The following is a 20,979-nucleotide window of genomic DNA, read 5'->3' on the forward strand; positions in this document are numbered from 1 at the left end:
TTCACTAGCTGTTCATTTTGGTTTCCTTTCGAGTTAAAGGGGCTGGGCACGATGTGATAGGATATTCCTCTCTTGTTTGCTCCAGCTGCTTTAACATCAATCATCTTCATGTCTTTTTACTTTTGCACACCTGAAATTTGGCATGGGATTTGTAATATTTATGATTATGGTTTCTGTTATATTGGAGAAGATACATGGAAGAAACATATAGCTTTGTAGAAATTGTCATTGTTTGAAATAATTTGAAGAAAGTAGGGAGAAATAGAAGTAGGTGGAGGTCTCGTCCAACCTAATTCACTTGACGTATTATTCGCTCTGAGCCCAAGGCTCGCACAATTTTTTCTTTTAAAAGGGTCTTCAAATGTTTGAGGTTGAGTTTATCTTATAAACCACATTACTTGGCTTGCATCAAGTGATGTGAAACTAATGTGAAACTCATCCAACTGTCCACCAAACAATTGACTGGTAAACTTCCGGCCACATGAAAGATCCCGCAACCCCATGTACCAGTTGAGACATGGGCCGAGGCCCAGTGCAAGAAGATAACACAGGGTGACGTTAGCACACGTTGGGCTAAGGAAGGGCATATCTCTCAAATTATAATAATGAAAACACCAATGGGACTTGAACTCATGACCTTCCGCTTGAGCTAAAAGTTGTCGCGACCAAATTTATCATCTCAGCCAACGACCCATTGTTTGTGAGACATTTTATTGTTTCAACACTCTCTCGCACTTGTGGACTTGGTTATGCGAGACCTAACAAATAAATTATATGGGTTAGGGTTCATGTGTGCCTCTCATCTTGTGAGTGGTCTATCCATAAAGACATCTGAAAGGCCCAACAAGTGACCCAAACGCGTGGAGGTATTTATAGGATTGAGCATATGCACCAATACCATGAAATATTTAGAAAGTAAGGAGAAGTAGAAGCACAATTGGTATCGACTTTGGCCTAATCCTTAGATATGTGGCAGTAGCACATTGTTTCTGGAGGTGTAGGTGCCGAGTTCGAACCCAAGTGGTGTCTATCTTCGTTGGTTTCCCGCACTGGGTATAGGCCCAAAACTAAAGCGCCTGGCGTAGTGGTGTGGGTTAGAGCAGTCAAGCCCGAGTTTAAATCTAATTTGGGAGTCACAAAGTGGTTATTGGGTCGGGACCTTCCCAGTTACCAAAAGAAAAGTAGGAGGCGAGATAGAAGAGAGTTTTGACCGAACCCAACTCACTTGAGGTATTGTTCACTCTGAGTCCAAGGCCTGCACAATTTTATTCTTTAAAAGGCTTTCAACTATTTGAGATTAAATTTCATCTTATAAACCACATCACTTTGCTTTCATCAAGCGATATAGGACATTTTAATGTTCTAACATTGTTGGCAATTTTTCGAGTCATTTTCCATTAGGGGGAACAATCATATGATGCATGCGCTCTCACAGGTCCAGTATGTCTAGTTGTCTCCCACAGCAGCTACAACTGTTATTAGTTTAGTTCCTTTCATCATCACACCTAGCCTTCGCATGTAAACAAAACACTAATGAACCCACAAATAAAACCCAATTCCACCATTATATATAACAGAGAGCATCAAGAGGATTTACAAGCACACAACTGAAACAATGGCTCTTTTAATTTATTGTTTAAAACAAGTTGTGAAGTTCTGTTTTGTGGAGCAATGGCGTGTACGGGTCTTCTTGGTCCTCAATATGGTCTTACTAGCCATATATTTCTGTTCCATTTATGCTAACTCTGAAAGTGAAGAAAGCAATTGCAATGAAGAAATGAAAACTAAGAGACAATATAGGAGGCCTGTTAGTGTCGAAGCAGGCAGCGATAGCGATAATTCAATGAAGATCAGAAATGCTGAAGATGAAATTGAGCAAGAGGAAGAGCAAAAGCAAGAGCATGTTAAAGTAGATGGTAAGAGTACTACTACTGAGATATCTGAAGAGGAATTGAATAAGAGAGTGGAAGCCTTCATTACCATGTTCAGGCAACATTTGGCTTCAGATGCAAGAAGAAGCAGAAATCATCAGTTTCTGTCCAGTAAAAAACAAACTGAAAATTTGAGGTCACAGAAGGAATGTAACTTAACTCAGAAAGTCAGGTGTGTAACAGTACAAGTTTAGTATATAGATTACCAAGTACTATTATTATGTTTTCTAGTCTGAAATTGCAATTTGTTAGTGATTCTTCTGGTGTTGGTGCAAAAGAGAATGAACCAATCCACTTTATAAAGTTTCTAATTTCACAAAATTTGTAGTCTCAACTGAATTTTTTTTCTTCTATTTAACTAGATAATCACATATGTTTGGATTCTCATGAATGAATTTCCAAGTACTTTATTTGACTCTCTCCCAGAAATGAGTAGGGATAATTGTGAAAATGCAGGACTTTCATAACGGGTTAGAACTGTGCTACCCTTGTAGGATAAACCCCGTCACTGGTACACCCAGTCCAAAACTCTAGACTCTTAAAACTCAATTGTTTCTTATCAACGTTCAAAGCTTTGAACACAAGGGATAGGAATCATAGGATTAGGTTTATGAAGAAAGGGAGTCAGGAGCAAATACTGACCTGGTAAGAATGGAGATTAGAGTGCAAAGGGAACAGATTACCATGAGGAAAGATTGCCACGATCCTAGCCTACGATGCCGCCTCATCTTCTACAACGCATTTTGTTCTGCAAAAATAATTCGAGAACATTTGAGATCAAGATAAAAACGACAGAAAATTGCTCGATAAATGACACTGTTTTTGCCATTCATTCCTTTCTGGGTTCAGGAATAAGCAAGGTCCGAGATAAACTGGCAAAAAATACCTGTTTGTTGCTCATTTCTTTCTCAGATGAATTTTATCATGTGCATTCGAAGTCTCAGACGATCTAAACAGAGAGAATGTAAGACAATCCGAAAATTAAGACATTCTCGATAAAAGAGATTGCTCTAAAAAAAGGTAAGTAACATTACCAAACTGTTAAATTTTGCCATAACTGTACATCAGAGTATCCAAAACATAAAAAAGGGCAACATATACACTATCAGTCTATCAGCATTGAGCTGTAGGCAAGAGACAAAGAAAGAACGCTGGAAATTCCCTGTAAATCATCTTACTTCCCCAGCAAATTATCAAGTTCTTGCCAAGTTTTGAATTGAGACACTTGAATCCATAACCTGGCATGATAAAAAAATAACCCGCAGCCCAATTTTTTGGATGGAGAGCAGAAGGAGAGGTGATGAGCTACCACTTAAAATAGAACAACAGCAGACACATTGCTACAAAACAAGAACATCATACATCAACATCAAATCATATTTACAAAACAATGGCTCAGATGCCATTCAAGACCTAACAAGATATACTACATTCCTGATCCAGTTTCATTCAGCCAATCGTGATTATATAAAAATATATGGAAGTTGCTGCCTCGTTGAATTCTTCCTGCCTTGCATTGTTCCAAGGACCCTACAGGCAAAATCATGAACAGAATATAAAACCGAGATAAGCAGAAATCACATAGCATTGCTAGATTTCAAAAGTGCTACGAAAAATTTACCTGCGTCCCGGTGATAGGCTTTGATAAATGATCACGACTCACGAGGCCGATAAGAATTTGACGAAACGCTGTACTCTTGACTGACTTTGATCATGATAGAAAGATCCATCCCTTGACACATTTCTTCTTTTCCTTTTCAAACGAAAGAAAAAATCTTCTGTGTCCAAAACATAGGAGATCTACCACATAATAGGTTGAGAAACGCAATTAGCAAAGCAATACAAATAAAATCACATTGGATGCAATAGTTTATGGCTACTTACCAAAAAATGCCTTTTTCTATAAGAAGGCAAGAAAGACGGTACTTTACAAAATGATGCATACGGACACATCCAAAAAGATTGTTTTTTAAAAGTTAAAATAGAATGTAAAGTTCCAAGAAGTAAAATAAAATGTGAAGTTTTAAAAGCAAAAACCAACTAAACTAATCTTCCACAAAAAGCCAAAACAAAAACAAGGAAACAAAAAAAAAACACACACACACACACATAAAACATGAACACAAACTAGAAGATCAAAAGTGGCAATAACAAAGGCGAAGCTGCACCACATTCATTGCAAACTCTTTCTGAACAGTAACTGCCAAAGAATGTCTTTTGCTAAATTTCCTTTGATTACAACAAAACAATAAAAAAACAACTATCCGACGAATTAACTCTGATAGACCTATGAGTTAATAAATTTATTTTCTCAAATACAGAGCGTGTGAGCTCTGTTGATGCATAGGGATATTGTCAAACCACAATGCACTCATACAGGGATCTAAAAGTTAATCAGATCAACTAGAAACACTTACGACATATACGTATATAAATGACATATTAATGGTACTTACCAAAAAAAGAAGACATTAATAGTACACTTGAATTCATTCTAAAGACTATTTAGCAAAAAAGGCTAAACAACTTCAGTCCACAAGGCCTCAAGGTGGAGGCAGCCTTGCCCTATACTGTGGAAAGGTGGTTTCAAGAATTTCAACATGTGACCCTTAAATTGTGGGGAGCAAACTATACTATAAGGGAATGAGTTAGATTATTTATTTATTTTTAATGATAAATAAAAAATGAGTGTAGAATTAAAAACAAGAATTCTACAATAGATTGAACAATTAAATGTATGGAAATTGGAAAAGCAGGGAAAGCCGTTCTTGAACGTTGTTATTCCAAACAGAATTAGATAGGAGATTGATTATAGGTCCTACCATGCATCACTGAAGCCAGAGGAAACTTCGAATAAAACAAATGAAAAATTTTAAACAAGAAGGAATTTATAGCAAAAGCAATATACCTTGTATGAGCTGCAAGCTATCTTACACTCAAGGCCATTGAAAATTGTAGCACCTTCCGTTGCCATGCATATAGCAGAATATTCATCAAGGCCAACATATTTACGCATGTTTCTGCAAGTATAAATAGAGAGGAGTGGGCTATTCTATCTCAGTTACAAAATATCAGCAATACCTCCCCATAGTCTCTTCACACATAGAAATCATACCATTCTTATGAAATTTCAATGATTAGAGGCAGAAGCCCATCATGAAATTTTGTTACCTGTTCTACAATTGTACTTTTGCATATCAGAAGAGAAAAGGAGGGAGGGAGTGGTGGGAAAACACTGCAACGTCCAAGCACTGAAGCATTACCTTCGCATTATAATGCCGTGTGGCTCCTTTTTGCCAGGAAATACAGGCAGAAAATCGTTGTAAAGATAAGCCCCAAAATCAGGATCCATGGAAACAGCCAACGCCTCAGGCTTCTCAGTTGCATTGTCCATCAATTGGATTGATAAACGGGATGGGGCAGATGACTGTGGACGGGGAGCAAAACATGATTAAATTTAAAATGCAGGTTGAAAAAACACAAAGCGAGGAGAACAAAGAACTTACACATTCAAATCGAAATATATTCTCCTCTTGAAGGAGGGAACGTGCATTCTCATAATACACCGAATCAATCATCTTCCCGGGTTGCCGGGATTTCTCATACTCGCACAGCTGAAGAAGCTTATAGCCCATCTCATCGGTTGCAACAGTCTGAAGCTGCGCCAAGAACATAATTCAGAACATTGCAGCAAAAAAAGGAGAATGAATAAATGAAAGATGAGCATAGCAAGGAAACCTGCTTGACCAATTTATATATTAACTTGTCCAGTGTGAATAACACATAAGACTGGTTTCCTATAATAGCTCGGCATTCATCCTCGAACTTTGCATTGTCAGCAGAGCCATCAAGCAAATTGTATAGCACGCTCATAAATCTGTCAAGGAAAAAGCAGCATCCAAAATTAATACGCATTGGCCATTGTTATATAACTCAAGAGGGAATGTGATGAAAACATCACCTTGCATACGGATCAGGAGAATCAGCATCTTTTGAGTTTCTCCATTTCATTTCGACACCGGTTGAATTTTTTTTTGCTGACAAAATTCTTTCATATAAAGTCTGGCAAGCAAGAGCAACGAATTGAGCACAGTATATAAATAAAATTTGAAACAAAGCAGATAATTCTTGTATAGGTCCTGTCTCTTTCTTACTTGGTGAAGCCTAAACAGGATGTAGAAATCATCATTTCCATAAAGAACCCGAGAATCCTTCCTTTCTTCATTAACTAAACCTGATGGTATATGCTTTGCAACAGGCTTCACCGACAAAAGAAAACGTTCTGATGGCAATGATGAACTATCTCCTCCTCCAAGGAACTGTGTATCAGCCATGCCCTCAGCTTCACCTTCACTCTCACCCTTACCATCGATTTCATCATGTTCAACATCTTCCTCCTCTCCAATCTCTTCGCGAGAGCACTCATCATCAGCAGATTCACTGCTTGAAACATCATCACCAGCCTCGGATGCATTTTCACTGTCCTCATCATCAGCATCTGCATCGTTTCCTCCAGTATCCTGACAACATAATCCCTCCTCCTTTCCTGATTTTTGTTGCCTACTTCCATTAAGGTCTTTTCCCTTGGGCATTACTTGCACATCAGTATTTTCATAGACAGCGAAATTATCCTCCTCAAAATCTCCAATAGGCGATAACTCACCCTCTTCCTTTTCAATTTTGGCGGGCCCAGCAGCATCTTCATGGTATCTGTTAACTTTAGTGCTGTTTGTAGGCACTCCATTTGGAGGTAAAATTGGTTTTGCAGCATCTTCACCCTGAAGAAGCCCAAGGGATAGATATAAATAAATGCATAATATACACCCTAACTGCTATCACAAGAATATCTGAAATACAATTCATATTTCACAGAACAAAATAATAAACTCTATTAGACAAGTAAAAGTATGAATGCGTCCAATTTTCCAAAACTGCAAACTCCTACCTTTGATGAAGATGCAATATCAGTTCTAGCTTTTAGCTTGTGGTCCTCAATGTCATCATCACTATGTGGAGATGGGATCACAACACGCCCTAGGAATTCATATAAATTGGCATTGCAATTTAATCAGAAATCATTCAGAGGATTAGGTCAGGATCAAGAATATAATAAGAACAAGAGAAAGAATTTCCATCTTTCCAAACCACAGACCTGCTGTCACTTCGGCACTGGTTCTTCGATGACTGTTTTCTGTAAGTGGCGCACTGGAATCTCCAGCCACTTGAACAGAGGCGATTTGTATGCTATATCCAGAAATTCTGTCAGTCATATCTGTATTTTTTTCCTGTCTTCCTAGCTGTTGATTATCACTTGTCACATCACTTTTCCATACACGATTTACACAAATCATACTCTCTTCTTTAGCCATAGTATCTCCATTTGCCAACCTCATGCTGGAACATTTTGCTAGTCCTAATAAAGAGCATCCATCCACATGAGTAGCTGGTTTTATGGAACTATTTGTCATAGCATCTAGAGCAGGACTACCATCACCTTCTTCTATGCTAGATGCGGTAACATTTGTAGCAGTATCGTTAGCTTTTCCAACATCGGCAGAACTTGCTGACACATAAGGCCATGAAGGAACACCCAACATGGGCAACAAGAAGGTAGTCCAAAACCTCATAACTTTGTTCAACTGTTCTTTAGTTGAGCAAACCTCTTTACATGAATATTGAACAAGTTTATACAACTCTTCATGAATGCTGACATCAGAGTATTCATATTCAAAATGAGGAACCAAATGTTGTTTGTTTCCAGCAGCAAAAGCAAGAATAACATCATCCTCTTTCTGCAGCTTCTCTTTCAACTCCTTGATCTCAGTCACCAGAGCTGTTTTTTCAAGTAAGAAAGGCCCATGAGAACGTACAGGTCAAATCCACAGAATTAAAAGTGGAAGCATCTCACACATACATACATACATACAGAAGCATACAAACACATTAGAAATAGAGAGATTAGTGAAAGAGGAATATCATATGTATGGATTAAAAGCAATGCATGTTTAAGCATTTAGCGCTTCACAATTTGTAGACACCCCGGGACCCTATCAGTCAGTTCGTCAACTAAACTGACCCACTTTCCTTCATGGACAGGGGAAGCTACCCCAAATCCCTGCTATCAGTGGAGTTTCTTCCATCCATGAATCGCATGCTATCACACAAGTGTTAAGAGTTAATTTGTGCAAAACATCATGGAAGACAGAAAAAGGACTAGAGACTGAGACAACACAATTCAGATCATTCTTTGACTGACTGAAAGGCTTATCAGCCACCCCTATACAGCGGGGAAAGTTTACTTAACCCAAGAATTGAAAACGAAAAAAAAAATCACTGAAGTATTCGAGAATACAAAACATATCCTTCCAAACTTAATGCTGACAGCATCAACCCAAAAACATTTTTGGGTTGATGCCGTCTTTCTTATTAATAGGATGCATGCCCATATACTTGACTATTCGTGAGATTGTCCTGAAACACACAATGAGTAGAATGAAAGGTTACTAAACAACTTAATTGTTCTGTAACCTTTCATTCTACTAATGCAAAGAGAGACTCCAGGATAGAAACGTATATCTTATGTAATACTTTAAATTACCGGATTTTCTCAACTGATTCTGCATCCAAAACAGACTATTTATGCCAAGTTTAGAAAACCCAACATCAAGTAAATAACCTGTTTCACTCCTCTCAATAGATAAAATATATCTCTCAATAAGAGCAAACATTTAGAATATCATAGATGCGTAGCAATAAAAAGGCATTAAAAGCTTCTAAAAATATTCTGGGGCCACAGGTGCAAATAATAATACAAAAAAAAGGTGATAATAGTATGGTCATCCTTTTATAGTGCAAAGAGCTCTTAGCCCTGGGAATTAGTGGGCCAAGAACTTGCTTGAGTTTCTCTGACAGAAAGAACTATAAAAAAATTACTTATGCTCCACAACCAGATGACTGCATCGGCTGTTAGAGATGTGAATGGGGCAATAGATCCATGATATATTAGCCAATCCATCCCTATACCAAAAGTGAACAATATACCCAAGTCATCCTTTTACAATCAGTTGTTGGATCCATTGCCAAACAAGGAGAAAAAAGACCTTAGATAGAGCTGAGTGGCAAAGCCAAATTTACTTAGCATCAACGATAAAAGCACATATTTACTACTCTCCTCGAAAAATAAACATTTAACGCAATATAATGATTAAGGTACCAGAAAAGTCAACCATCACTTATAATTCAATATACAAGGTGAACTTACATTTCCCATTCAAGTTCTTTGAATCCTGTTGCTTGAAATAAAAGCTGCGATGATCAAGTGATTTGTAATGATTCTTAGCATATATGTCAGCCCAGACCTTATTAAAATCTGAGCGACACCTTGCCCACTCCTCTTGCTTTTGCTTCAGACGAGTTAAAATAACAGGCAGTGCAAGAGTCGGGTTCTTCCGCAATATGTCCATTGCATCAAGACCATGGTCACCATATAAACGTTCGATGCACCTAAGATTTAAAGCTGCAATAACACGAACATAAAGATAAAACAATATAGTCAGAAAGTAACAAAAATAAGGACGAAATAGACAATTACAATAGAAACATCGCTATAATCGGCTACTAAATACAAACCAGTAAAGTAGTCCTCCATCCGGATTGGGGAATCCAGATTAGGGTAATTTTCATTCATCTTGTTCAACAATTCCTCGGCACGCTTGGCAGTAGAGCTCACAGACTCTAACAGCATGTCCAGCTCAAACCTAAAATCATGAAATTAATTTTCCATAACTCAATGGTCCAGAGGTCCAGAAGAACCATAAAATCTGAAAGCAAAATAGAGTTTTCATTTTCTTTTAGGGGCTAGATGTTTTTTACACCCTAAGATAGCCATCTGCAAACTCCAACCTCTAATCCCATTCCACTAGGAGTGGCATCAATTCTAAAAAGAAAAGAGGAACATTAAGATATAGGCCAAGATAAATTAGCTCTCATAAGAGCAACAGCGAGACTTGTTTTTGCAGTGGGAACTGGGAAAGGTAGTTGCATGTAGTTCTACCCCCGCTACTACAATACAATGTAAATGGAAATAAATATCCAAATCATAAACTCAACATCAGATCCTCGATGTTTAAAAAAAAAAAAAGAAAGTAAACAACTCTCGTGTACAAGGCTCCGGCAGTGAATGGGGGTCGTGGGCAAGTAGGATGTACACAAACCTTACCCTCACACAATATGTGGAGAAATTGTTTTCAGAAATTGAACCTATGACCTCTAGGTTGCACCATTGCAACTCTACACTAGGCCACATGTTCGCCTGTAGGCTGCTCCTAAGATCCTCGATGTAGTTTACCAAATTTTATTTTTGCATCAATAAGCAAATGCCAACACTTTACATTAAAAAAAGGAAAGAGAAAGAATGAGGCAACCATGATACCATATATCATTGAAATACCATGCATGCTCCCAAAAACACTAGCAATCCACATACCTATCATCTTCACATCTAAATAAGCTTTCCTCATACTGATTTCTGCGCATGTGTTTAAAAGAGTAATCCTCACTTCCAGAAGTCACGGAAACCCAGTGATCGTTCAACACTTGAGCACCAAGCCCAGATCTCTGGCTAGCCATGGCTATTGGATACTGAACAGAGACCAGTACCATAGGGTTACACACCAGTACAGTACTTAATAGAAACGTTCATATGAAATTTCAAACACAAGTAAATTTCCTTACATCCACTGGAAGAAGCCGGTAACTTGGAGTACAGCGTTCACAATTAGAAAGGTCAAGCTCTTGAATTGATTTTGCCAAATATTTCTCTCTTCCTCTATCCTTTTCTTTAGCACTTTCCAGTTCACGCTTGTGCTCTTTGTCTTTTTCATCAGCTTTCAATGATCTCGAAACATGTCCATCAGTACAGAGTGATTCTACAATCAGCAGGTTTGCAAATACAGATTTTGTCATAGGTTTAGCAATAAAATGGTAACAGCTTTTGCAAAGTTCCTGGAAATGGAAATTTCCAAAAAAGGAAAAGGTATAAAAATGGGGAATATCATTTTACGTACTTTTACTCATAACGCCAGCAAGGAAACCATCTGCAAGAAACAAATATTAAATAAAATAAAGTGAGGAAATGGTAGCCAATACTTTAAGAAACAAAGGATTTACAAGATTACCTAGATTCTCACAATGCTCCAGGAAGTCATTGAACTCCTCCATGAGATCAGGATATTTTCCAAGTAAATCAGTCACCTGAAATAAACAGAACTATTAGAAATGCATAGGTACGCAACCACTCTTATATTTAAAGAACCTCCATTCCAAATCCCAGGGAAAGACTAGGCATCTAATATTAGTTTGATTTCTTTCTAGCTCAACCCTTAACGCTTCCGAAATAAACAAGTAATTATCCATTTCTACACTTCTGAAATAAAAAGATTAGTGATCCAATAGGCATTTCGTTCTCATGCTTGTCATTTCGTTCTCATGCTTGTCAAGTGCAAGGAGAGCAGGACCAACAAAAAGCTTTAAACAATCTAGAGTACACTAAACCATGCTTCAGTTTCTTTGATGAACAGCCAAAATAATTACATATATGATCTCCAATTCACACGTGTCTCAGACAGCTCCTTTATGACTTTTAATTTACTTGGCAATTGAATGCTTGAACAGGTGATCTTTGAAAAGATGAGCTAATCTTACTATATAGGACAGGGTATCAAAATTACAAACCTCTGCATAATCTATAAATGGTAACACAATTGCATAGAAAGGGTTTAAAGTTAACCTAATAAATTGCACAAACATCAACAAACCTTGTGGCCTTAATATTCATCATTAGTTACAGAGACATAATCACATAAGTAAACCAGCCGTTGAGTAAGCATATCTTATACAAAGCTTTCTGAAGCTAGGTTATAAAGAAAACTCCACAAACAACATCGTAAAACTGTAGCATTTACCATAAACATCTCAAAACTTAAAGAGAATTCCTAACCTCTTAAACTACTTAATACAACTCAAAACGACAAACTGATGAGCCAGAAACTGAATTTTCATCAAATAACCATATAAAAACTAGTAACGCGTGTTTTTCTTTCTGCATATTTTAACTCAGCCAGCCAGTATCTAATATAGACCATCCAGGAATAACCCCAACTGAAATTTATTTAATTTTCACCACATTAAACAAAGCTAACAGACATAGCTAGTCCTATTAGCATGCCAATCTAAGTGGAAAATTAATATCATCATTGTCACTCGCATATATTATCATCAAATAAACCACTTGAGTTAATAAAAAAAAACCACTCCTATTAGTATGAATAGATCCTTCTTCCGTATTCAAAAGACTCTGACAACTTCAAGAGGTAGAATAATACATACCAAATTTAGCAGATCATTCCTTTTAATAATTCCTTTGCTATAAATACTGAGGCATCTCAGGAATGCTTGGTAGTCATCTAAACTGTGTAACCTCTCCTTAACTTTCTCACAGAATATGAATGCCTGGCTGTACATATCTGGAAGTGATGAACATTCAGAAATGATAAAAATTTGGCAGGTTAGAAAAACAGCACACAGTGATGATGGCACTAAACAGCCAAATAATGTTCCCTTTTTTTTAAAAGTTCAGAGGACCGGGCATAAAGGAATACTGTGAACAGAGTAATGAAATACAAATTGTAACTTCCTTTCTTTTTTAGGGGGCTAATAATGGAGGCTCCAAATGGAACGACATCAAGCCTTCCCCAACATTAAAGAGTGCTCATGTTAATCACATAAGACTAATAACAATCAACTTTATCAAGGAGAAAGGAACTCCCAAAACATGAGTGCCACTTGACCATCTGACTAAGTATCAATTTCACCAGACTAAAACATAGATTAAACATTACATAGAACATACGTCTAGTTGGGTGACTTGGGTCTGTTACCCGTGACAGATAAATTGCAGCTCAGTCATAACCATCTACCAGCATATATTTGAACAAGAATGCATGTAAATCTCGGAGTCATGCACATCAAAACAATTGTTCAACAGATAATTTAAAGATGTGATGACAAAGATGTTGGTGAACAAGAATGTTGGAGATACTCTCATTGCTTTTAAGAACCAACATACCAGATAGAATGGTACATTTAAATAAAACAAATACAAAGATCAAATTATGCGAAGGTAATTAACAATTTCATAAATAAATAAAAATATAAAAATATGCAAAGGTATTATTAGCATATAGAAGGCATTTGATAGGGTGCCTTGGGACGTAATGCAGTGGCTTTTAGAGAAAAAAGGAATCTCGATACATGACTGGTAAAATTAACAAATATACACATGACACATCCTTATGCATATAAGTCTAATAATAAGCACAAACGACTCACTCTTTGAAGTATCTCTTTCATCAAAAGAAGGCAAGTTTGAATTTGCTCCATAACTGTCAACCTTCCGGGCAGATTTCTTTCTGTCAGCAATGTGTTCCAAGTCCCTATTGGTCTCGGCTTCTCTATCATCCTGATCATAATTTCTCCAGTCCCTACTCTCTCTTTCAGCACGCTTATTCTGCTCTTTGTGCACTTTCAACATTGCTTTGTCCTCGTCCAGCTCAGGGTGATCAACACTAAGATCACGGTCAGCATGGGAAGTAATAATCCTGTCCCGCCGACGATGCTGAAGGAAAGAAATTCAATCACCATTTTTCTTGGATGTCATCTGAAAATAATTAAAACAAATGCAATTACCTTGTCCATATGCGCGTGGCGCAATGAGGGTGTAGCAAAGCTCCGGTCATTGTAGAACTGGATAGAACTTCGACCATATGGAATATGACTCATATGTGTCGCAGAAGAATCAGGTAAGAATCTCCTAAACTCTTCAAGGAAATCTGGATGGTCCTCAAACAGAGCAGCAACCTACAGGTGAATGGATGAGAACAACTAAAATCTTTATAAAGATGGAAAATTAAAGTTTCCACAAAAATTGGAAAAAAGCACAATTTTTAAAGGAAATAACAAAAGCAGATGAGATAAAACATATACATACCTCATTGTAGACATCACCTATGTCCTTGTGCTCCTTCCGATACATATTTAAAATGTCTAGGAATGATTTGTAAACATGGTCGTCACTTTGGAAATGTTTCTGTAAGAGAAAATCAACCAATTAAACCACACAACACAAAACTGGTATCAATGGGCATATAAAAGTTCGTCAAAGTCATTACCTTTATCTTATTAACAAAGCTGATGGCTTCCTCAAACTCAACAGTTTTCTTTGGTGGAGCCCCATCTTCATCAAGGGTTATTTCATACCCCCTTGGCAAGAAAGTGTTAAACCCAAAAATTAGGTTGTTATGACCCTTGAATAATTCCTTCACTCTAGCAATCACACCAGTAGTATCGGTTCTGCAATAGGGAAAAAAAAAAAAAAAAAACACACAATGTCATCAATGGTTAGTGTTATAAGAAACAGCTAATTTTTCAGCAATTAGAAGGGAAAAAAAACACTCAGTAGGTGCACGAATTATACCTTTGAGCCTTGAAATCTTTCATCACCTCCAAAAACATGTCATACTTTTCCCTCTGGTCTTGAAACATGTCCTTTACTTCCTTTAGATATGTTAGAGCATCATTAGTAGTGAGTTTCTGAGAAGGGTCACCTCCACCTATTCCTCCTCCTCCCCCTGGAATTTGAGGTTGGCCATAGCTTCTTGTAGAAAAAAAAAATCAAGGAGTCAATTCATATTAAACTGCCTAATAATTAAATTCCCGATGCAAACCAACACTTCAGTACAGTTTCTCCCCTAGTCATAGATTTCTTCAAATAACAACAAAATATTGGCAGAATGTGAAATAAGTTCCCTAAAAGTTTTTCAATCTCTCCCCTCCTCTCCCAACCTACCCCTAACAGAAATCTCCACGTAATCAAGAATAACAAAGAATTAAGTATTCCTATTAACAGATATATCTAAAAGTTTCCCCCAGGATTAAATTCCATGAAAGTTAAGCTCTATTGAAACAATAAAAAAAAAAGGTAATTAAAATATAAATTCTGATAAATTAGAAAAATATCATCTGAAAGTTTTTTATTGATCGTCTCCAACAAATATGATTAATCAATCGGGTAATTAAATCACAAAGAGGAACGTAAATTAAAGGAATTCTCACGATCAAACACGTATTGAATACCAGAAACTCAGACACACATAAGAAAAACTAAGCACATGCTGAACCAGAATATAACATTCTCATAAAAACACACTTACCGACAAGAGCAAAACAAAATCGAAAGAAATCAAGCAACTCTAGAGAGAGAGGCAGGAACTCACGATTCTCCTAGAGAAGAGCCAAACGGCCGCTTAAATTGAGACCCGGCGTGAACATCATCTCTCATTCTCTTCATCTCTGCCCAAAACAAAAGCGATAAACAACAACAAAAAATTCGAAGAAAATGACTAAGACGTTTAAGAAATGACAACACAAATCCGTCTCCCAAAAGTGAACCGAAACTCACTTTCTTCTCATCCAACTACCTCGAGAAAATTCGAGCGGAAATAGAGTGAACAGATCTCTCCTTGAGGAGAGAAGGAAAAGCAGAGAATATTACAACGCTTTTGATCGCCTCCTGCAGAGAAGGAATTAGATTGCTTCTTCAACGTTGCTTTGTTCTCTCTAGTTTCACGTTCAGAATGGGGAATTTTGGAGAGAGGAGAGGAATTATATAGTACTAGGTACGTGGAAACTAGATCGTCGAGCCAAGATGGAAAATTCGAATTACCGGGTTCACTGGTGTTCGAGGTGGTGAGGGTGGTGAGTCTTTGGGTGTTTTGCCGTTTGTAATTTCTTCGCTTCGGTCGGTGACAACTCTCGCACCCTTGATCACATTTTGTTTCTTTTTCTTTTTCTTACAAACATTTCGAAAAAAATTAATCACGTAAATAATATGGTTTTCTTATTACTATTTATTGATATAACGGGCTATTAGTCGTGGTCATCGTTACAGCCTTTACCTCAAAAGTTTACGATCGCTTACACAAGTTTATGAAAATAAACCATGAACATAATTTGCATTACTAATAGTGGCGCATATAGTATTTTTTGCATAATTTGCTTTGAGGGGTGTGATCGGAGGAAACTCTCTGACACTTAAGTCGGTACGAGATTTCAAAATTGAGAAGTGTTGTGTAGTCAGTCTCAATACTAGTAATTGAAAGTGTAGGGTTTAGAATTAATTTACTTGTCGTTTCAGTCCCCGTTTTATATAAATTGAAGAGTTCTAAATGTGGTAAGAGTAAGTCTCTTTTCGAATCTTTCGAAAGATTTCGGAGAGTAAATCCTATCCGAATTCCTTTCCTAATGCGAGTTGGATTCTTTTAGAGTTTGTCCTTTTGATATGTAAATATTTAGATTTGTGGAGAAGCTTCCTCGGGTTGGTATTGAGGACCTTCCTCGATCATCAAGGTTTATTCTCTTCGTGTTAGCATTTTATTCGAAGGGTTATTTTGGTATTATCTGTATATATATACATAATTGACAATGCATCCACCTATCGAGGATAGAAAATCCCCAATTATGGAATCCAAAACAAAAAAAATTGTATTTTGATAATTTTTTATTCTTACTCATTTGATAGAAAATTCCCAATTAGACTACTAACCCTAATGTATCAAGCCCCAGATACTTTGCATTTTGTATGGAGTAAATGAAAATATCAAATTCTTTGAATCAATCATTTGAAGGAAATTAATTAATTTCTCTTAATCCCTAATTACCTGTCCAAATTTAATTAATTGCACCTACTAGAATTTTATACCTTCAAAGGAATTCTCCCGTAAATCCATCCATATATATCATAGAGAGAGAGTAATTCTCTTATGAGGTCCTAAAGTGAGTTCCTAAAATGAGGTCTTAACTTTTATGGTTTAAAATATTTTTTTTAAAATTTTATATATTTGTATTTTGATTAGTCTTACAAATCCAACGATATATTTTTTGTTCGAAACAAAAATCAAATTCAACATAAAAAGTGCATAATAATTCTGAATCGTTGGATATAAAATAAAAAATATTTCATACACTCTTTAGGTTGCATTTGACTTTTTGTTTCGAACAAAAAATATATCGCTGGGTTTGTAAGACCGATCAAAATACAAATATATTTTTGCTAAATTTTTAAAAAATATTTTGAACCCTAAAAGTGAATTATAAAAGTTAGGACCTCATTTTAAAAATTCATTTTAGGATTTCATAGGAGAATTTATATATATATATATGGAAATTCATATTTAGGTGAAGTTACATGCGTACACGTCATCAATGTAGTTAGGACCTCATTTTAGAAATTCATTTTAGGATTTCATAGGAGAATTTATATATATATATATATATATATATATGGAAATTCATATTTAGGTGAAGTTACATGTGTACACATCATCAATGTATTGCTTCGAAATTTCACATGAAAAATATATAAACTAAGGTGTTGTTTGGTATCACTTCCAAAAATTATGAAAACAAAAATAAAAAACATAAACATAAAATAAAAAACTGAAAATTAAAACATCAATTTGACTACCTATTTGGTTGCGTATTTAAAACAGAAAAAGAAAATATAAATATGATTCAAGATGACATCGTCATGCGAGATGTCGTAAAACTCTAATCTGATTCAAAGAAAAAGTTAATGCCCAAAGTTCAGCCCAGGCTCAAATAGATCTCGAAGCCTGCCTCGGGACATACCTGACCCCTATGACTATCCCAGGCCCGTACTCCAACCCAGCCCAGAAGACCATCTCGGGATAGACCCGACCCCGACGACCGTCTCGGGACAGACCCGGACCCGAAGACCATCCCAGGATCTACCAGACCTCGACGGTTGTCCCAGGACCGACCCAACCCTGAAGCTCGTCTCGAGACCAACCCAACCCCTACAACCGTTTGGGGATTGACCAGACCCTGACAACTATCTTAGGACCGACCCAATCTTGAAGCCCGACCCGGGACCATCCTGGCCATGACGTAATTGGAGCCCATAGCCCAACCCTGCACCAAAGATAGTTTCGAGCCAGTAGTCCAACCCAACCCTAAAGATCATCCAGTGACAGACTAGACCCGAAAGCCTGGCCTAGGAACGACCCCGCCCAAGACAGACATAGCCCCGAATCCCAGCCCGGGACCAACCTGGCCTGACCCAAGATCGACCCAGGCCTGTAGCCCAGTCTGGGATCGGTTTGAACCCGAAACCCGATCTGGGCCTGTAGCTCAGCTCGATCCCGAAGCCTTACTCAAGACCAACATGGGTCCGAAATTCGGCCCAAAACAGACTCGCGCATGAAGCTCAGGTCAAACCCAACTCGAAAATGCAAAAATGAGAGAAGGGTCATTACGCATGTTGTGTGAGAGACAAAGGAGGTCGTCTTGTGTGTAGTGTTTTAAATCTTTTGAAAAGTGTTTTTTTGTGTTTTTAAAAAAATTTTAGACCTATTGTAGGTTTTCATAAAAGTGAAAACAAAAAATACAAACAGCAATATTTTTTTTATTTTCTTTTTTTCAAAACCAAAACAAAAAAAAAATAGTGATGCCAAATAGGGCCTAATTGTTACAAAGTTATTGTTCTGCTCCATGTGTCTAGCTCCAACAAAGAAATTGTTCTGCTCCATGAGTTTAGCTCCGCTCCAACGAAGATATTATAATATTTTTTGCAACAACGTTTCATGAATTACTAGCAGTGACGTATATAATATTTTTCGCATAATTTGTCTCAAGGGTGTGCTCGGAGGAAACTCTCTAATGTTCAAGTCAGTAAGAGACTTCAAAATTGAGAAGTGTGGTGTAGTCATAGCTCCTTTCTCTCAATACTAGTAACTAAAAGTGCAGGGTTTAGAATTAATTTACTTGTCGTTTGAGTCCCCGTTTTAGATAAATTGAAGAGTTCTAAATGTGATAAGAGTATGTCTCTCTTCAAATCTTCAGGAAGATTTTTCGGAGAGTAAATCCTATCCGAATTCCTTTCCTAATGCGAGTTGGATACTTTTAGAGTTTGTCCTTTTGATATGTAAATATTTAGATTTACCGAGGAGCTTTCTCGGGTTGGGATTGAGGCCCTTCCTCGATCATCGAGGTTTATTATCTTCTAGGCATACTATGTGTCACGTGTCAACATTTTATTTGAAGGGCTATTTTGGAATTATCTTTATATATATATACATAATTGACAATGCATCCACCCATCGAGGAAAGAAAATCCCCAATTATGGGATCCAAAACAAAAACAAATTGTATTTTGATAATTTTTTATTCTTACTCATTTGATAGAAAATTCTCAATCATACTACTAACCATAATGTATCAAGCCCTAGACACTTTGCATTTTTGTATGGAGTGAATGAAAATATCAAATTCTTCAATCAATCATTTGAAGGAAATTAATTAATTTCTCTTAATCCCTAATTACCTATCGAAATTTAATTAATTTCACCTTCTAGAATTTTATACCTTCAAAGGAATTCTCCCATAAATCCATCCGTCTATATATATATATATATATAGGAATTCTCTCATGAGGTCCTAAAGTGAGTTCCTTAAATGAGGTCCTAACTTTTTAAGGATCAAAACATTTTTTAAAACAATTGAAAAAATATATTTGTATTTTGATCAGTCTTACGAACCCAACGACACATTTTTGTTTGAAACAAAAATTAAATTCAACATGTATGATAATCCTAGATTGTTGGATATAAATATATTTTTTTTTCCAGATTTTTGAAAAATATTTAAGACCTTAAAAGTGAATCCTAAAAATTAGGAACTCATTCAAATTCATATTTAGGTGAAGTTATATGCGTACAAGTCATCAATGTATTGCTTCGAAATTTCACTTGAAAAATATATAAACTAAGGTGTTGTTTGGTATCACTTCCAAAAATTATAAAAACAAAAACATAAAATTAAAACATCGATTTGACTGCCTATTTGGTTGCGTATTTAAAACAAAAAATGAAAACATAAATATGATTTAAGATGACATCGTCATGTGAGATGTCGTGAAACTCTGATCTTGATTCAAAGAAAAAGTTAATGCCTGAAGTTAAGCCTAGGCTCGAATAGATCCTGAAGGCCGCCTCGGGACCAACCCGACCCATGCAACTGTCCCGGGCCAGTACTCCAACCCAGCCCAGAAGACTGACTTGGGATAGACCCGACTTTGACGAACGTCTCGGGACTGACCCAAACCCAAAGACCGTTCCGAGACTAACCTAGACCCGAAGATCGTCCTAGAATCAACCTGACCCCGAAGATCATCTCAAGACTGACTCAGCCTCGAAGACTGTCCTGGGATCTACTCAACCCCGACGACAATCCCGAGACAGACCCGACCCCGAAGATCATCCCGGGATCGACCAGACCCCGATGGCTATCCCATGACCGACCCAACCCTGAAGCCCGATCAGAGATTGTCCTGGCCATAACGTACAATCGAAGCCCGTAGCCCGACCCTGCCCCAAAGATCGTTCCAGGCTCGTAGCCCAACCCGACCCCGAATATCATCCAGTGACAGACCAGACCCAGAAGCTTGGCCTAGGAACGAGCTCGCTCAAGACAAACCTGGCCCCGAATCCTAGCCCTAGACTAACTTGGCCCGACCCAAGATCGAGCCAGGCCCGTAGCCCAGTCTGGGATCGGCTTGAGCCCGAAACCCGATCTTGGCTCGTAGCTCAGCTCAATCCCGAAGCCTGACTCAAGACCAATATGGGCTTGAAATTCGGCCTCAAACAGACTCATGCATGAAGCTCAGGTCAGACCCAACTCAAAAATGTAAAAATGAGAGAATGGTCAATACGCATGTCATGTGAGAGATAAAGAAGGTCGTCGCGTGTGTGGTGTTTTAAAGACTTTTGAAAAATTATTTTTTTTTGTGTTTTTAAAAAATTTTAAAACGTGTGATAGGTTTTCATAAAAATGAAAACAAAAAATACAAACAAACACTATTTTTTTTTATTTCCTTTTTTTTAAAACCAAAACAAAAGACAATAATGATACCAGA

At 37.2% G+C, this 20,979-nt stretch overlaps 2 protein-coding genes across 9 annotated transcripts; one reads left to right on the forward strand and one right to left on the reverse strand.

Annotated features, from left to right (window-relative positions):
* The first annotated feature begins 1,534 nt into the window (after nucleotides 1-1,534).
* LOC120000100 lies at nucleotides 1,535-2,565 on the forward strand. Its single transcript, XM_038847980.1, has one exon. It carries the CDS (start codon nucleotides 1,616-1,618, stop codon nucleotides 2,123-2,125), a length of 510 nt encoding a protein of 169 aa, XP_038703908.1. The 5' UTR covers nucleotides 1,535-1,615; the 3' UTR covers nucleotides 2,126-2,565.
* A 506-nt stretch (nucleotides 2,566-3,071) lies between these two features.
* Nucleotides 3,072-15,844, reverse strand: LOC120000099 (paired amphipathic helix protein Sin3-like 2). 8 transcript variants are annotated; one of them, XM_038847979.1, is made up of 24 exons: nucleotides 15,712-15,844; nucleotides 15,263-15,338; nucleotides 14,464-14,640; nucleotides 14,159-14,339; nucleotides 13,978-14,076; nucleotides 13,677-13,847; nucleotides 13,320-13,605; nucleotides 12,318-12,454; nucleotides 11,108-11,183; nucleotides 10,997-11,026; nucleotides 10,665-10,858; nucleotides 10,417-10,571; nucleotides 9,561-9,688; nucleotides 9,193-9,447; nucleotides 7,084-7,764; nucleotides 6,877-6,965; nucleotides 6,086-6,709; nucleotides 5,893-5,993; nucleotides 5,670-5,808; nucleotides 5,438-5,590; nucleotides 5,195-5,358; nucleotides 4,840-4,951; nucleotides 3,553-3,731; nucleotides 3,072-3,461 (listed from the first exon to the last, which is right to left on the reverse strand). In XM_038847979.1, exons 2-23 carry the CDS (start codon nucleotides 15,334-15,336, stop codon nucleotides 3,591-3,593), a joined length of 4,167 nt encoding a protein of 1,388 aa, XP_038703907.1. In that variant the 5' UTR covers nucleotides 15,337-15,338; nucleotides 15,712-15,844; the 3' UTR covers nucleotides 3,072-3,461; nucleotides 3,553-3,590. The 8 variants fall into 8 exon arrangements, with proteins under 8 accessions (XP_038703907.1, XP_038703903.1, XP_038703906.1 ...); XM_038847975.1 differs by having other exon boundaries at nucleotides 14,464-14,643; XM_038847978.1 differs by having other exon boundaries at nucleotides 15,541-15,813.
* Nucleotides 15,845-20,979: the final 5,135 nt, after the last annotated feature.

This window comes from Tripterygium wilfordii, chromosome 6 (genome assembly GCF_013401445.1).
Source record: "Tripterygium wilfordii isolate XIE 37 chromosome 6, ASM1340144v1, whole genome shotgun sequence".
Classification (NCBI taxonomy): domain Eukaryota; kingdom Viridiplantae; phylum Streptophyta; class Magnoliopsida; order Celastrales; family Celastraceae; genus Tripterygium; species Tripterygium wilfordii.

What these genes read in the sequence shown, in the direction of transcription:
- LOC120000100 (XM_038847980.1), top strand. Translation starts at nt 1,616, where the DNA reads ATGGCTCTTTTAATTTATTGTTTAAAACAAGTTGTGAAGTTCTGTTTT.
- LOC120000099 (XM_038847975.1), bottom strand. Translation starts at nt 15,336, where the DNA reads ATGAAGAGAATGAGAGATGATGTTCACGCCGGGTCTCAATTTAAGCGG. An exon ending in AAAGAACTTGAATGGGAAAT is followed by an intron (nt 7,765 to 9,192) that starts GTAAGTTCACCT and finishes TTGAAAAAACAG; the next exon opens with CTCTGGTGACTGAGATCAAG. An exon ending in CAGTGCCGAAGTGACAGCAG is followed by an intron (nt 6,966 to 7,083) that starts GTCTGTGGTTTG and finishes ATGAATTCCTAG; the next exon opens with GGCGTGTTGTGATCCCATCT.